Here is an 18,010-nt window from a genome sequence, read left to right as displayed (position 1 = left end):
GGGCGATTCATTTTCCTTCTATCCTGTGTCAAAATAAATGCAGCCTATTACATATGCCATGCTGCTCCCTTCTGCTTTGTAGCCTTATTTATCATTCTTCCTAACATGGAAAGTAGAGTCCATTAACATGCAGAGTTTTGCAAGATCTCTTACTGGAATCTCTACTTTTTTGAGTTTCCTACATTTTGTCCTACCTCTTAGAATGTATCACTCAAGACACCTTTAAGAATAAGAGTGGGTGCTGTTAAAAATTAGACCAGGGCAATAGATATTAACTAATGCTGTCCTCGGTAAACCAGGATATATGCTCACCTTCTCATCCCAACTGTATCTGTTTTGGTATCTGGCTCAAAATACCAGATACTATTTGGAAAATTACAGCTTTTGCTTCTCACTGACTTCTATTTTCCCATCTGTATATGTATTTTTACCCTTTAGTTTAGATTCTTTAGTTTCCTACCAACTCAGTGAGCATTTTTATGGGTGTTAATGAAAGTATTTTATTTATCCATTTTTGCTGTTTCCATCGGGAGGCTCATGCAGTACATTTAATTTAGCATGTTATCAGCAATAACGGTCTTCTTCCTCATCTTCAAAGGCAATACACAGACTCATTTTAAGCACGAATTTTCCATACCTGGAAACTGGTCAAATAAGAATTAAGATTATAAGCAGATATTTCTTATTCTAATAAGGGCTCATTTTTGTTGTTGTTCCATACATCACATCTTCTCACATATTGCTGGATGGTTGGAGAAAGCTTCTCAAAAACTTAACTTTAGGGGAACCTGGGTGGCATAGTAGGTTGACCATCCAACTCTTGGTTTTGGCTCAGGTCATGATGTTGGGGTCCTGGGATAGAGCCCAGCATGGGGGCCATGTTCAGGACAGAGTCTGATTGAGAATTCTATCTCCCTTGGCCCCTTCCACTCATGCTCCCTCTCTCTGTCTCTCAAATACATAAATAAACAAATAAATAAATCTTTTTTTAAAAAGACACTAAATTTTAGCAGCACTTTTGTGAATGGTTAAAAATTGAATGAGGCCTTAATATTGGCCTTGTTTTAATTCCTAAATACAAATAATAACTAGGTTTAGAGGGGAAAAAAGCCTATTATTTGAAGTTTTAAATGGACTATGTGAATCAGAAAATGTTTTGTAAGAAGGTAGTTTGCTATTTGATACAGAGAACATTATTTGTGGTGCATATGTAGTTTTATTTTATTTTATTTTATTTTATTTTATTTTATTTTATTTGGCTTTCCTGGTTTAAGATTCAGATATTTATAATGTTGCCTCTGACAATGGGATAACACTAAGTATTTAATACCAAATATTGTAGTATTGTTCATCTCCTCGGTGGATTTAAACAGATAAATGGGGCATTTAACCATGTACAATTAACACCCTAAGATATTTCTGTGGATTTGCCATTCAGAACACCCTTTAGAGTTATTGGTAAGAGAGATTTAGATAATTATATATGTTCCTGAAATAATCCCTTCGGATTGAGCTCTTCAGAACATAGCTAGAATAATAATAAACTAGTACACAAAATGAACTGGATAAACATTTTGCTAAGATTTGATAAGTAAAGGCAGCACAGCATAAGCAACCAACCTGAGAGGTACATAGGAATATAATGCCGCCGGTTTGCAAGACTGCAGCATCTTTGAAAGTGGACTTGCTCACCATGAAGGTCTCTGTCTTCAGGGGTAGCACAATAGCATAAAGGTTTACAAGATGCTGGTATGAGTTAACCTGAATAGAGTTAAAACTGATACTGAGTCCTAAACATTGCATTCCTCCACTCTAGAAATCCCTCTACTCAACGAGCAACAATATAAATAAAGAATGAGGATTTTATGCATCTATGTTTTATTTTTTAAATGTTTGTGGAAGGCACTGCGATTAATCAAAAAAACCCCACATCCTTTAGAAACATCAAGGTAGTGTTAGTGAGCATTTCTAGAAGAAAATGTGCTCAAGCTGTGAGCATATTTTTAAATCATAGAAAACAAATTATATGCTATTATGTAATCCCATAGTATCTACTTTTATTTCATATCTAATCATAGGACTAAAAAAGAATAAGGAAATAGAGCACTCCAAGAAACTCAGTGGTTTAGGTGCACTCAAAAGAAACTCCACTTTCCTAAAACCTCTGTAATGTGCACAAAGTTACAAAAATCAGAGAACGCTTCACCTGCACTGAAATCAGGTAATAACTGGTATCCTGTGACCAGCCTCATAGACTTTCTTCTAGTTATCAAACAGTTAGAATACATTGAAAGGACATGCCAGGAGAACTCTCGACTCCCCAGAGCAAAGTACGTGCCAAGCTACAGGCCATTAATGAAGGGGATGTGGACTAACCCCACTCATCTTCCCCAGCTCAGTATCCAAGAGCTCTGTGTTGCTTTGAACAGTCATTCCTTAGAACATCCTGGTCTATGTCAAAGCTGTCTCAGAGAGTATTAATTTAAAGGTGTTTTGAAGTTTTCTTGTGCTCACTACAGTGTTTCTCTTTCCCAATGTGCTTTTTCCCTGTTTGTTTATTTTGGAGCCTCTGATTGTACTATAGACTTTCATCGCTTGCCTTATTTGTGGCTGTCTGCTTGTTCTGAAGAGTAAGGCACTAAGAAGTAGGGTTGACAAGCAGGTCAACTAGTTGGCAGCACCGTGGGTAAGTAGGCTGAGCTCTGCCCCAGCTGTTAGCATCTAGAATTTTCTCTTCTTTTATGTAAGTCAGGAGAGTGTAGTGGTTTTGTGCATGGTCTTTGAAGTCAGATCACGCAGGTACATGAAGAAAGCAGAGGAAGAAAAGGGAGCCCAGCACATCACTAGTACTAATAAATTATATTGATTATTAACATCTTTTCATTTCCATGGAGAAGAATGCACCAATATTCTGCTGGGAAATGGAAACATGAGTTTCCAGTATCAGGTATCAGAGCTACATGTTTCTACCAGATATATCGGACCTTTCTTTGATGCTGCCTTCAGTTTTATCTGTTGTCCCCAAGAAACTTCCTGGTCTGACCTCCCCAGATTGAAAAGCTTTGAATTCTGCTGTGGAAAAGCGTCCATCATTGGTTTGTATAGAAGAGGGAGTATCTAGAGATGCCGTTGTTTCTTACTCTAGCTTTAAATCAAACTCCTTGCAATCAGCCCCGCTTACAACCCTCTCCAAGAAATAGCCAGTACCTCTAATCCCTTAGAATTTTATGGTTGGAGGGACTACATTAGCCTGTCTCTGGATTCTCTGCTGGACCAGCTTTGTTTTCATTGGGTTTCACCATTCATCCACAGGCTTTCAGTTTCTAAATTTTCTAATATCTTTACAGTTATGTTCCTGTTGTTATGTTAGTGTCATTGAGGGGAAGAGATAAGTGGTTCCACCTCCATGTTTAAATCAAAATCTCCCAACAGTTTAGAAGAGTGAATAGTGGAAGAGGTTCATGGGCGAGGCAGGAAACATCCCACGTGGGTGCTGCTCCCTCAGCTGGCACAGACTGTAGGGGAACAGAAGGGAGATGCTCTTGCACCATTAACAAGAATAGGACTGGACAACACATATATCCAGTGTCGTCAAGCTGGGCCCATAGACAAAGTAATAGTGTGAGCCCCACAGTCACCCCGGATCTGTGTCCAGGTGTAATTTCCTACCTATGGTGCAGAGATCAGAAGTTTAAGTAGAGAACAGAGGTCATGTGGTCCCACTGAGCTAAGGAGATGGAGTTTGGCGTTGCTGAAGCATCTGAAATATTTGGAGTAGAGCACCAAGGATGACGAAATCATGGGAGCAGAAATATACGGAAATTCGCTGTGATTCCTGGGCCAACGGCTGTGTTTGCAGGGTGAGATCACTTGAGATTGACCAGCAAGAGGCCGTTAAGGCACCGGAGAAAAACTAATGTTGGAGCAATGCTAGGGGAGGTTGTCATTCTGGCCCAACCAGGGAAGAAAAATGTTACTAACTAGCTAGTAACTAATCTCACTGAGACAGCAGAAAACTGAATCTTGGTAGTAAAGACTATGCCCCAAAGTAAGTCTGTCCTAAACATGTTTTGAAGTTTGGAAAAGACCAGAGGAGAAAGAATTTGGTATTTGGGGTCCTGCTGGATTAGAAGAGTGTGGAAAACATCTCAAGTTTTTCACAAATCTGTTCTTTAAAAAACTGTAAAACCAAGTCGACGCAGTTTTAAAGTGATTAGCAAGTAACTGATGCGTCTACCAGAGAAAAGTCAACAGTCTTCAGAGGACAATAATAGACTCTAAAGTCTCCACAATGATATATTTATAATGTCCTATATGCAGTGAAAAAAATTAAAAAATAAAATAAATAAAATAAAATAAATTAGACATGCAAAACAGAAAAATGTGTTTCACAGCTAAGAAAAGAAAAGCTATTAGAAATTAGCCTCGGGGTACCTGGGTGGCTCAGTGAGTTAAGCATCCAACTCTTGATTTTGGCTCAGGTCATGATCTCAGGGTCATGAGATCGAGTCCCGAGTTGGGATCCATGCTCTGCGTGGAGTCTTCTTGTCCCTCCCCTTATGCTCCTCCCACACTTGTGCATGCCCTTGCTTTCTCTCTTTCTCTCAAATAAATAAAGAAATAATATTTAACAAAATAAAAGGAAAAATAAACTAGCCTCAAGGTCACATTACATTGTCGCTATTGTTGGGTTAGCCAGCTGGTCTTTAAAAAACCACTGTGGTCAGCTAGATAACATCTTTCCAAACATGTCCTGCCCCAATCCCAAGAACCTGCAAATATGCTAAATTACACAGAAAAAGGGACTTGGAGGCTGTGATTCAGTTTGGGGTTTTGAGATGAGATTAACCTGACTTATTGGGGATAGCAGGGGAGGCAATGTAATTGCAAGGGTTACAATAAAAGAAGGCAGGATAATCAGAGCCAGAGGGAGGGGATAGACCACTAGAAGCACAGGTCAGAGAGATTCCAAGATACTGTGCTGCTGGCTTTGAAGATGGAAGGCTGGGCCGTGAACCAAGGAATGCAGTTGGCAGGCGCCTTGAATCTGGGAAACGTAAGGAAATGGCTTCCAGCCCAGAACCTCCAGAAGCAAGGCAGGACTCATGACCTCTGACCTCTGAAAGAAAGTGATTCTGTGTTGTCTTAAGCCACTAAATTTGTCATAATCTGTTACAGCATCCAGAGGAAACTAATATGAACCGGAGGCTAGATTTAACAGACAAAGATATTAAAGGAGCTATTTATATATGTTTAAAGAGTTAAAGGAAAATTATGTATTTAGTGAAGGAGAGGAAACTTCAGAAGAGAAGTGGAATTCAATAGAAATTTTACAATTGAAAAGTAAAATCATTGGAATAAAAACAACCTCTCAGGGGAGCCCCTTTGAGTTCCTTCAAACGCAATTTCTGTCATTCAAGCGAAGATTAATGGACATGCAAGGAGACAAGATTACATGACCAAGGAACATGAGTAAAATGGCAGGCAATAAAAGCAGATCCAATGGTTATATGACATTGGAGTAAATGGAAAAAGACTTTAAAATAACTGATTATTCAGTTCTAGGAAATACAGGGAAAGGGATAAAATGGATCAAATGAAAAAAAAAAGTCACAGAAGTGATAGAATCTTTATTCTATTCTTTATCACTAACCAAAAGTTCATTGCATAAATTAAAAAAAATACAGTATTTGAAATTAGGAATTCAATGCATGGGTTTCAGATTGTATACAGTACAAGCCAGGATTAATGAAAGATAAATAGAAAATATTCAGACAGAAGCGTGGAGAGGGAAATAGAATTGAATTGTCAATGTGCATGTAATTTATTTTCCTCCTAGGAACTCAACCACAGAAAGGGCTCTCCCACTTCAGGGATTTTTGTGTTGCTGGTCTTGTATCCTTTAATATGATCTAGACTCACTGTATAGTATCAGGTAGATCATATCAAACCGTGTTGCTGGGTAGAACTTAAGAATAAAATTAGAACAGGAAGAAACAGAAAGGAAGAACAGAAAATAAGAACAGCTTCAAGGGCTATATGGCCCCATAGGCTACTAATGTCTTGTTCTGCCTCTTCTCAGAGCTTTCTCGGGGAAAGTTAAACCGCCCTGCCCTGGTCCAAGAGGACAAGCAAAGGCACTCATGTAGGTTTCGAGAAGCACGGCAGCGGTAAGGCAAGCTCTTTCTGCAAGGATACAGTTCTGACTCTGTGGATCACAGGCATGGCTGCCAACCCTGCAGAGTTGAAGAATAAAAATTTGGCTGCTGTAGAAACGAAACACTGCCAACACTTACATTCCCGTGGAGGGAGCACTGTGGGGGCACCTCACCTATCTCTTTTGGTCACTTACTTGTGCCTTCCCAAAGGAGGAGGCGGAGCTAAGTCTGATTGGTGGGTCTGTCTGCACTCAGAGCAGTCAGGTAAAGGACAGTTGATGTGTCAAAGTTCTTTATAGAAAAGCCATAATGGGCAAAAGTAGAAGAGTGTTAGAATTTTAAAAGTCATCATTGTGAAAGCCCTCCTAGGTCCAGACAAGAATGAGCAATGACTGATAACCTATGAAGGACAAAGGAGGTTGGAGATCTTTTTTTTTCTTTTTTTAAAAAATATTTTATTTATTTATTTGAGAGAAAGAGAGAGAGACCATGAGAGGGGAGAGGTCAGAGGGAGAAGCAGACTCCCGGCTGAGCAGGGAGCCTGATGTCGGACTCCATCCTGGGACGCCAGAATCATGACCTGAGCCAAAGGCAGTTGCCCAACCAACTGAGCCACCCAAGTGCCCTGAGGTTGGAGATCTTTATCTTTCAAGTTTCAGGCGGATCGATCTGAAACCCTGGCTCTACGGAGGGAGTCAGACCCTGCAGCTCCTGAGGCCGAGTACTGTTTTGGTGGAAAGAAAGCAGAGGAGAAAGGAGAGGAGGGAGGGAAAGAAGGAGGGAGAAAAACCTCTGCATCTAACCTAACCTCCTACTCCACCTTCTCATTTCCACCAAATACAAGGCATGGAGAGACATGACAAAGTGGAGTCAAGACAGGCAAGCCCACAATCAGGAAAATTCCACAGGATGAATGATGTGATTTCTTCCGTTACTAGATGACCATAATAAAGGAAAGGGGAACACTAATAGGTTAACAGAAATTTAATAGACCTCTCAACCACGTGTGGTACATGGGCCTTGTTTCGGTTCAAATTTGAAAAAGAAAAAAAACTGTAAAAAGACGTATTTGAGGTAACTAAGGGAAAGAAAATAAGGATTAGAAGTTGGATACTATTAAGGAGTCATTTTTTTAGTTTTGTGTTGGCTTTCTGTGTTTTTTTTTTTTTTTTAAAGATTTTATTTATTTATTTGACAGACTGAGATCACAAGGAGGCAGAGAGGCCGGCAGAGAGAGAGAGAGGAGGAAGCAGGCTCCCTGCTGAGCAGAGAGCCCGATGAGGGGCTCGATCCCAGGACCCTGGAATCATGACCTGAGCCGAAGGCAGAGTCTTTAACCCACTGGCTTTCTGTTTTTTGAAAGAGATCAATGTTGAAGCATTTATAGGTAAAACTACTATGTTCTATAGGACTTGCTTTCAAATATTCTAGCAAAAAAAGCATGGAAAGGGATAAATGAGACAAGGAAAGATGTTAATTATTGGTGAAATTCAGTCATGGATACGTGGGGTCATTTTGGTGCTTAAAAAAAAAAAATTCTGTGACCGTTTAAATTTCCATGATATACTGAGAAAAACAAAGTAGGGGGGTTACTGTGTGCCCAAAATGTGGAACATTTTTGGAAAAATCCAAACTCCCTGGCCTCAGGTACAATGGACCTAACTTGAACTTAGAATCATTGCAGTGGTGAACGGCCCCAGCAGCTCCTTCTCTGGCAGAGAGTCAGGACTCCACACTCCTGTCCTCATAGTTTCTTGGCCTACTACTACCAGGCAAGGCCATTTGGGTCCCATTCTAGTCTCAGAAGTATCATCAATCTCTTTTTTGGCTTCTGTTCCAAACACAATTAGCCCAGAACTCTTTACTTTGGAAAATAAATTTGACCCTTCGAATCCAATTTAGCTGGGGTCTTTGTGATGATAGTCTATGGGCAGAACCCCGGAAGGCAGACAGACATCTGCGCCTGACCCTGATCTGCAGAGAGCAGGTCAGGTACAAGAGAACGACAGCACAGCTGAATGAGGGAGGGTATTTTTGAGGATAAAGGAAAATAAAGCATGTTCCCAAACGAAGATCGGTTATCCAGAGCAATAGAAAGGTGAAAAATTTGAGAAAGTGGGATTAAGTGTCAGAGCAAGGTCCCTAAGAAAGTAGAAGGATGAAAGATGGAGCAGAAGAATTCATATCAGAAAGAGAACCGGTTTATTGTTCTGAACATGGTGGGAAGAAGGAAAAGGAAAAAGAGATTCTACAGGAACAATTGAGATCGACATAGGGAGGCTGAGGTGGCTTTCTTCTGGTCGGCAAAATCTTTGCAATAAGAAAAGAGAGAGACAGAGGGAAAGGGAAGGGTTTTGCATCTAGGATTGGAACAACAGCAGCTGTGGTATAAAGCCTGACTTGGCCACACTTCGATGAGGGCCCTGGGGCTGGGCTGGGCATTGGAGGGACAGGAGAGAAGAGCTACCCAGCCTCCAGCTTTCCGGTGGACCTCAGGAGGCTGCCCCTGCTGACTGTGCAGTCGGTCTACGTGAGCTAGTCAAGCCCTCCAGTCAAACAGCTCATGCCCTGTGCTAGAGAAAGGCCCAGAGAGGATGGCTCAGAAGGTGGGTGGCAGAGAGGGCACCACCATCCAGAAACGTCCATGTGCGGAGCCTGCATGCTTGACACAGGGTCCTGGCAGACATCCTCCCTTAGGTCTAATGTTCTAGAAGCACCTGAAAGCCACAAAGCATTCCCATGGTACTCATTCTTCTGTTTCAACCAACTATTCCAAACTTATTCTAAAACTGACTCTTAAAATTATTTTTATTCCCTAAACACAGGGAACATAAGCTTCCTGAAAATAGAGGGGCGGTAAAGCTGCGTTTTCACGGAAAAATGTTACCAGTTTATTTAGTGATTTTAAATTAGTTTATTAATTGTATCAACACATTGACTAAGGTTTTAAATATCCAGACTATGCATTTTCTCAAATATTTACACTCCGTGATAATTAGGCACACACATAACTCAAAAATAGCTTTAGCTGTTACATAAATAGATAACATATTTTCAAGAGAGTCAGAAAAGAGAAAGGTATCTAAAGAGAATTGGTATTTCCCGAGATAGTTTTCCACAGAAATCAAAACACTGTTAAGTTTTACTTAATACCTAATACACACATGATATTTAAAAGTATTTCTGTTCCCCCCCAAAAGAGGCCCATCTTTCCTTTCCCAGGATGTGTTGATAATTACTAATACCACTTAATAATCTTTCTCAATTCAGTAACAACTTCTAGAATTATGTACAATAATAAAGACATAATGCCCCCAATAGCTCACGGGTACGTCAGCCATCTGCACTGACATCTTTGAATTGTCTCAAGTGTATTGTCCCGGTTGGCTTGAATCTACAAAACTGATGAAAGCCTAGTGAGAAACACCGTTTAATGATCTCAAAGCAAAGTTTGAAGGAAAAGAAAAGTCTTAAAGATATGAAATGAAAACAAAGAGAATATTCAGAAAGAGACAATTAATGTCTTGGATAGTCTAAAGGTTCAACAGAGACAGCCCGAGTATGAAGGACCAGAAACCAAGAGTAAGAGGAGTGTCCTTGTTTTGGCACTGCCTTAACTGGGACAAATGTGTGAAGTTTTAATTTAATAAAACTACTGAGACTAGTGGTCTTATTGATGCATAGTAAGTTGGCAAGACTAGATGTTTCTCAAGATGTCCTGGAGTTCCAGTAGTTTTGATTCCCCATGTGAATCCTCTACTGATAGGCGTGTATCCCATTCTTACATTGACCCTAGGGAAGAGCTCAATAAACTGGGGGCGGAGGGTTCCTGGTAGATCTGTGCTGGCTTTAATACATAATTACCCGAATATATAATATTTACAGAGAGCCATTGAAGGAGCTATTCTGGACTTCTTAGAAGTTCAAGTCTCAGCATGCTCTTCTTCTTGATTGACTTCATGAAGTACGTCAAGGGTTGTTTGAGCAACTGGGTTTTTTCGCTTGCTCCAGATCCCTGCTGGTGTCGCATCTCACCATCGAGCAGATGGCCTGCTGAAAGTTGTCACTGACCACCACGTACAGTAGCAGGTTACCAAAGGTGTTCAAGGCAGCCAAGGGTCTAGAAACAATGTAAGCTTCATGGATCTGGTTCTCGGCGGAGCAGCTGATCGAAAGCAGGCGGGATTCGATCCGGATGACCCTCAAGATGTGGAAGGGTAAAAAACATACATAAAACACAAGGAGTGGTAGAATGGCTAGCCTCCTAGCTTTCTGCTTCAGGCAGCTGTGATTGTGAGGTCCTTGTGTGAGGGTGTAGATAATCATCGTATAGCAAAGTGTCACTATGACCAGGGGAAGGCAAAAAGTCATGGCCGTCAAAATTAGATTGTACCACTTGATGGTGGGGAGGTCGTCTGAGCTGGTGAGGTCAAGGCAGGTGGAGCCATGGGTCCCGGTGGTTGAGGTGATCAGGAAGGTCATGGGAATAATGGCCACCAGGGAAATGATCCACACCATGGCGCAGGCCATCACGGCCCATCGGGTTCTGTGAACGGAAAAGCAGCTCAGCGGGTGAAGGATCACAAGATAACGGAAGACACTAAAGCAGGTGAGGAAGAGAATGCTGCTGTACAGGTTGAAATGGAAGCCGAAGCGGATAAACTTGCACATGACATCCCCGAAGACCCAGTTCTCGCCGCTGGCGTAGTAGTGAATCAGGAAAGGGAAGCTGCTCAAATAGAGCAGGTCCGTGCAGGCCAGGTTCAGCAGGATGACGGTGCTGCCTTTCCAGGGCCGCATTCTGAAAATGTAAGTGGAAATTGCCACTGCATTCCCTGGAAAGCCCACCAGGAAGATGATGCTATAAATAACAGGGAGGTAGTGCCTCTTGAGCGGGATTTTTTCATCGGAGCAATTTCCGAATGGCGCTGCATCATCGGGGAAGTCAGAGGCATTTGCGAAATTGTCTGGTGACTCATTCATGGCTGTCCCCTTTCATCTTGCAGGGAAACGAGAGAGCTGGGTTTGGCAATTCAAATCAGCTTCGATTTAACTCCCTGATAAAGGAAAATAAGAAACATTAATGATGGGGTAATGAAAACAATGATCTTCTTTTAAATGAAAATTGCTCCAAGATCCTGAATTTGCCACTTCTTTCTCTTTAATCTCAAAGAGACCCTGTGGAGAAAAGATTGAATTTCTAAGAAAACTATTGTGAGGCAAGACATCTAATAATAATATAGAAGTTAAATTACTCCCAGAATTAAAATGAAGGATTGGAAAAAAACAAAGGCGCTTTGCCTTGGCATAGGGTGTCGTCATCAGAGACTTCGCCACAAGACCCACCATTAATCAAGCGTGAAGCACTTCACCATCCTGTTACCTCTAAACGTCACAAGATGCCGAGAATTGTTTCTTATTATCTCTATCTTACAGAAGAAATAGAGACTGAGGGATGTTTGCCACCTGTCCCTGGAAAGGCATCTAGGGGCAAAGCCGGGGTTTGAACCTGTGTTAGTCTGATTTAGAAGCCATCTTCTATTCTGCCTTACCTCCCTGTGCTCCCTCTCCATCCAGATTCCCCCAAATACGTGATGGGATATGAAATGGGAAGGCATGAGAAGACGGAATACCGGCCATTTTCTAAATGTAGATTTCATGCCTTTCACCATCATGTGTATGGTAGATTTCATTTTCAAAGGTCAGCTCTGCCAACCTATTTTACTAGCTAACATAATTTGCTCACAGGAGGGCGTGTGTGTTTGCCGGGGGAGGAAGAGCAGCAGATTCAAGCAGGGTTGGGAGCTCTGGGTTCTGTCGCCAGCCGGCCTGACCTTGATGCTCCATTTAGCCTCTGAGAACTTCTGCGTCCCTAAGCACATGGTTGAAGCCCTCCTGGGGTGGGAGCGGTGGGATTTTCACGTCCTTCTTCTTCCTTCTCAGTGTTTTCTAAAATTTTGTCAGTGAATTTCTGCAATGAGAAAAGCATGAAGATTATTTAAAAGAAGAATTACTTACAATTAGCTTTTTATTCAGATGTAAATAGATGTTGGTAAAATGCATCCACTTACACATTTATGGAGTGCCTACTGTGTATTAATTAGGCACTCCGCCAGCTCTTAGAGATACAAAATGAATAACACACACAGATGTACAAGCCGCTATCGCAGTCTACTGGGGGAGATGGACACGGACATAATTTTAACGAAATATAACACTACCACATGGAGCTCTCAATATATTTTTTTTGAAAAGCAAGAAAAGCACTTGGAACACTACTGGGTGCATGATAAGTGCTCAATAAATGTTGGGTAGTTGTTAATCACGAAGTCCTTTGATAGAGAAATGGCACGAAGCTACCAAGATAGCACACAAGGATGCTACCTGGAGAACGGGGCAGGACAGTAAAGGAAGGTCGTTAGGGAGGAACATTTAAGCTGAAGGTAGCAATAGGAAGGGGAAGGCATTCTAGGCAAAGGGAACAGCATGTGCAAAGCCACTGACATAGGAAGACTTCGGATGGCTCAGGGGAGCTCTAAGTGGCTCAGCACGGCTGCTACATTAGGGAGCAGTGGGAGATGCGGCTGGAAAGAAAAAGCAGCTGATAACGAAAATCATAGCGCCTCCTGTGGACAAAGCTCTATTATTCTAAGTGTCTTGCATATATACATTCATTCCATCCTCACCGCAACCTGGCGAGGTAGTTCTGTGATCAAGCCCCTTTTACAGAGGAAACGGAGGCACTAAGAAGCAGTGATTTGCTCAAGGTCACCCTACTAGTTAGGACGGAACCAAAATACAGACCAGCGCAGCTGGGCTGTCTCTCACAGTGCAGAGGCAAGAATCAAAGTAAGTGCCCTAAAATAACAAGGCTGAATTAAACTTCATCGCAGAAGGGCTAAGTAAATCAAACGTGCTAAATTGTGTGATGCCGGGCTAGATTGTCAATGGCAGTGGTCCTCACTCAGCTCTTTGGGTTGGGAGAGTTAAACGAGTTAATGTATTAATATACATAGAGTGCACTGAAGGATGCCTAACACATACAAACTGCTGTGTCATTGTCTACCATCATTATTACTATTACCTGGTACCAAAATCTACACGTTCATGCTTTGCATCAGTGTAGTAAAGAGGTATATTTCACACTGGCCCAATTTCACTAATCTGAACCAGTAAAATCTTGCCCTGTTCATTGGCCTTGAATATATTCTCCAGCTCGCACTCAGGATGCAGATCAAGACGCCTTTAAACATTTATGACTTCTATTCTTTATGAATTGGGGAAAGATTAGCCTAGGGATATGAAACCTGCCACTAGGATCCTCCAGGAAGAGAGGCCAGTGCTCACTGAGTTGTGTATTACAGACAGAAAGCAAATGTTTCCCTCCCTGTCAAGTTAATTTACTCTCACTATTCCTAGAACTATTACCTACACAGTCCTGGAAGTGATAGAACTCAGGGACTTCAGACCAGCAGGTTAGAGAATCGAGCCCAGGGAACTGCAGCAGAGAGTTTTTCCTTGGCCAGATTCTTTAAACGGGCTCATGGGGAGGTATTTAAGCCTGAACGCAAGGGGTCATGGTCCCAGAGTCCCTGAGGTCGCACTTCCAGAAGTCACTTCTTAGTAAGTCCTGATTCAAGGCCACACTGCTTGTCTCTCCTCTCCCTAAAGCAGAAAGATGGAATCACCTCCTACTCCAAGACCCGACTTGGAGAGAGTGTGCAGTATATATTTGCTTAAAAAAAAAAAAAAAAAGGAAGAAGAAGAACAATGAGCAACATTAGCAAAATTTTATCTTGAACCGAAGGGTTAATGAAATGGCAAATACTATTTTTTAAAAAGTTTGCTTCTTTCACCACCTTTAAAACAAGAAACACAATTATAATTTCTGTCATTGCCAAATAACACCCCCCCCACCCCACCCCCAACCCCCGGCCCAGGTAAGGGGCCATTTTAAATAATCGTATCAGGAAAAGACAGGTTGTAGGTAGAAACAACCTTACTGTTTTGAAAAACAGGCTGACTGACCAGTTGTAAAGGAGGAGGGGTTGGCTGAGAAATTTAACCCCTCTTCCGTAAACCTCAGCAAAAGGATGGTTTGAGTTTACAATATATGGGTCAAGTCTAGAACAAGGGACAGAACTGGTCAGGGATGGGAACGAAGTAGAATGGGGGGCGGTTAGAGTCGTGTGCAATTCACTGCCTCCATCCAGACGTCCACAAACGACACCTTTACACTCAAAAGACAGTAAAGAAAAATATGATGTGTTTCCTGCTTTTTACCACAACAGTGGATCTCAGTTGTAGGGAGGTTACAGACCACCTAGAACTAACGGACTCTTTGTAAGCTGGCAGTAATGATCTATTAAGTTTCAATGTAACCGGATACATATCTTTGAACTAAACTAGGTAACACCCAGATAAAAGCAAGCACCAGTGATGTGGGATACCTTTATAAAGAAAAACAAAACAAAACACATCATTTGGGCTCTATTTTTTTCTCATAAATTGGGAAGAGACTGATTGTTTGAGGCTGGTTGCAGGACATTAGTGTTTTACAAACACGCGGCGAGGAGACAACTAACTTGAATGCCAACTTGCTCCTGGACCTCGAAGAGTGGGATACTAAGCTTCTCCGGATTCTTCTAGGATTTTTTTTTTCTAGGATTTTCCTAGGGTGTCTGTTAATTTTTTAGTAAGCTCCTAACCCAACTTCCCAGACCCCACCCTGTCAGAGTTCTTTTCCTCCCGACACACAATCTAGGTTTTTCTGGTGCTATTCCAAGGCTGAGTTAACATTCATTCTTTCCTCGTCTCAAGCAGCCAGTGGACCAGGGACGTATAAACGTGTAGCCCAGCACCCTTCATGTTCCTTCAGAGTCCTTGGAAACTGCAGTTGGGGTTGCTTTTGGTCACCAAGAAGAACCATAGATACACATTCCCTTCACAAAGATCCATGTTCCTTTCCTCCTCTACATCTGATTTGATTTTGGGCTGATTTGATTTCAGACTAGTAGAAAACAGACCAATTTCTTAATCCAGGCAAATTCAAGAGGTGCATTATTGTTGTCCTTCCAGAATTTGAAGGAATCCCTCTCCCTAACCCTTTGCTCAAACCCAGCTTTCAAATAAGAATCTGCCACTCCGTCAGGCTAAAGACTGTTAGTACTTGCTATGTTGATGGGGCCCAGAGCTATGATGACATTAGCTATTTGATCTTTAAATAAAGCCTGTGGAAGCTCTCCTGGGAAAAAAATCCATGTATGGGCACACAGAAATTTTACATACCATTTGGAGGTTTAGAGACAGTCCTAAGCATGTTCATTAAATCCATAGTGACAAAACAAGACCCCCCCCCCCAAAAAAAAATAGAAGAAAGAAAGGCATTTCGGGGGGTGGGTAGGTTTATTTCCTTCACTTGTTGGGGAGACTGTGGGGCTGTGTCTTTGGACTTTTGCTAACACCAGCAAGATGCAGTAAGAGCTAAGAGATTACCGGGAAGTCAGACTGTCAGAGAAGAACGTTGTCTGTCCCCGAATACCTCCCTCCAACCCCCAGCCCAAAGACACCCATGCTTGGTCCCGAAAAAGGCACAAGAAAGGTCTGACAGTCCGGAACTTTTTCAGGCCTCTCTGAGATACATCTGGCCATCTTAAGCTTCCCTTTTCTCTGCGGCGATGCGGGTACTCCTGCTGCCTCCGAGAGAACTCAGGGGCCCCTGCTCTGTCCGCGCCCCAATCCTGCCGCACAGACGTGCCAGGGGCTCTGTTCCCCGGGCTCAGGGCGCCCCGCGTCCCTCCCGGATCAGCGCAGGGCCCCCGCACCCGTCTCCCGCCGGCCCCCGCCCCCCCCCGCAGCTCCCGGATCCGATCTCCGCTCACCTGGCACCCAGCGCGCGACCCCCGTGTGCCCCGCGCGGCCGTCGGAGCGCGCCTGCGCCCTGGCGGCGGGACCGTCGGAGCCCAGGCGGCGCGCCCCGCCCCAGCCCCTCCCACGCCCCTGAGCCCCGCGGCAGGTGCGGCAGGTGCGTGCTCCCGGCCCCGCCCCAAAAGACAGCAGGCCGCCTCCTCCCCAGCCCGCGGTGGATGCGGACGAGGGACAGCAGCTTCCACACCTGGGGAGCTCTGGACATCCACCATGCCGGCTGGTCGCCAGCCTGCACAAAGTATCAGCAGAGGTGGTCCTTGGCCCAGGAGGTTTGGGGTCCCTGCTGCCTGAAAGCAGAACCGTCAGCACTATCGCCTGCTTGCCCACAGTTCAGGGCCTTTTATCTAAGCTTGGAATGGAAGCAACTTCAGTCTGACCCTCCAAATTAAAGACTTCCACGGAAGTGTCGTTTCATTGTATCCAATTACAGGCCTGTCCTCCAGCACTCTGCAAAGTCGTTTAGAAATAGTTTGTGACTGTAAGAAGAGCATTTGTCCGGATCTCCAGATCACGGTCGAAGCCCTCTTCCCTAAGGATTGGGAACAGCCTCTTCTCTTCTCTGAAACTCAGCTCCATCGTCCAAGATAACAGGGCTCTGAGTCATTGGACTCTACGGTCCCTTCCAGCATTAAAGACGGGTTTTCTGTATTGCCGAGCAGAGATGAGCGGAGAAAATCCCTTCTATGCTCTGCTGTGAAAGAGCATAGAATGTCCATCTGCACTTCCATGTTGGTGGGCAGTAGCGTGACCAGTCCCTCCTGTGGGCATGCAAGCCTGCTTGAGCCAGAATGGCAAACCAGGCATTCTGGAGCCCAAGTGAGAAGACTCCCGTCCAGCTGATGGTTGGGACTGCACTACAGTAGGTTTTTTAAATTCATTATGGTGCAGCCACTCTGGAAAACAGCATGGAGGTTCCTCAAAAAGTTAAAAATAGAGCTACCCTATGACCCAGCAATCACACTACTGGGTATTTACCCTAAAGGTACAAATGTAGTGATTTGAAGGGGCACATGCACCCAAATGTTTATAGCAGCAATGTCCACAACAGCCAAAGTATAGAAAGAGCCCAGATGTCGATCAAAAGATGAATGGATAGAGAAGAGGTGGTGTATATATATATATATAATGGAATACTATGCAGCCATCAAAAGATATGAAATCTTGCCATTTGCAATGACGTGGATGGAACTGGAAGGTATTCTGTTGAACAAAATAAGGCAATCAGAGAAAGACAATCATCATATGATCTCCCTGATATGAGGAATTTGAGAGGCAGGGTGGGGGGTTTGGAGTGTAGGGAAGGAAAAAATGAAACAAGATGGGATCGGGAGGGAGACAAACCATAAGAGACTCTTAATCTCACAAAACAAACTGAGAGTTGCTGGGGGTGGATATGGAGAGGGTGTTTGGGTTATGGGCACTGGGAGGGTATGTGCTATGATGAGTGCTGTGAAATGTGTTAGCCTGATGATTCACAGACCTGTACCCCTGGGGTGAATAATACATTATATGTTACTAAAAATAATTATAAAGATTTATCATTATTATTATTTGAGTCCCAGTCTTTCTAGAGAAATACCTTGCATTAGGAGAAAAATTATTGTCCAGTTTTACTGTTTTAAATCACTTCCTCAATCCCCCATTTGGAACTATAATAGCCCTATTTTGTGTCAATCTCCTCACACATTCATTTATCAGACATTTGCTGTTTGATTACCCTGTATCAGGCACTGAGGAGATAAGGAGGAATAAGACATGATCTCTAACTTCTAGGAACACATGTCTTCGAAAAAAATAAACAATTAATGTAAAAGGTGATTAATGTTGACACTGGTAAATTAGGGTGCTAGAAGGTGCATAACCCAGGTATAAGAGAAAGAGAGATCAGAAAAAGCTTCCTGGAATAAAAAGACATTTTAACATTT

The 18,010-nt window shown here is 42.9% G+C and overlaps 1 protein-coding gene across 1 annotated transcript; it reads right to left on the bottom strand.

Moving 5' to 3' along the window:
* Positions 1-9,061: 9,061 nt before the first annotated feature.
* On the bottom strand, positions 9,062-16,127 carry OXGR1 (oxoglutarate receptor 1). Its single transcript, XM_059144668.1, has 3 exons — positions 16,040-16,127; positions 11,905-12,129; positions 9,062-11,215 (listed from the first exon to the last, which is right to left on the bottom strand). The coding sequence occupies exon 3, from the start codon at positions 11,139-11,141 to the stop codon at positions 10,128-10,130; it is 1,014 nt and encodes a 337-aa protein (XP_059000651.1). The 5' UTR covers positions 11,142-11,215; positions 11,905-12,129; positions 16,040-16,127; the 3' UTR covers positions 9,062-10,127.
* Between the last annotated feature and the right edge of the window lie 1,883 nt (positions 16,128-18,010).

Source organism: Mustela lutreola, chromosome 13 (genome assembly GCF_030435805.1).
Source record: "Mustela lutreola isolate mMusLut2 chromosome 13, mMusLut2.pri, whole genome shotgun sequence".
In the NCBI taxonomy this organism is placed as follows: domain Eukaryota; kingdom Metazoa; phylum Chordata; class Mammalia; order Carnivora; family Mustelidae; genus Mustela; species Mustela lutreola.
This window is presented reverse-complemented; position numbering and strand designations above follow the sequence as displayed.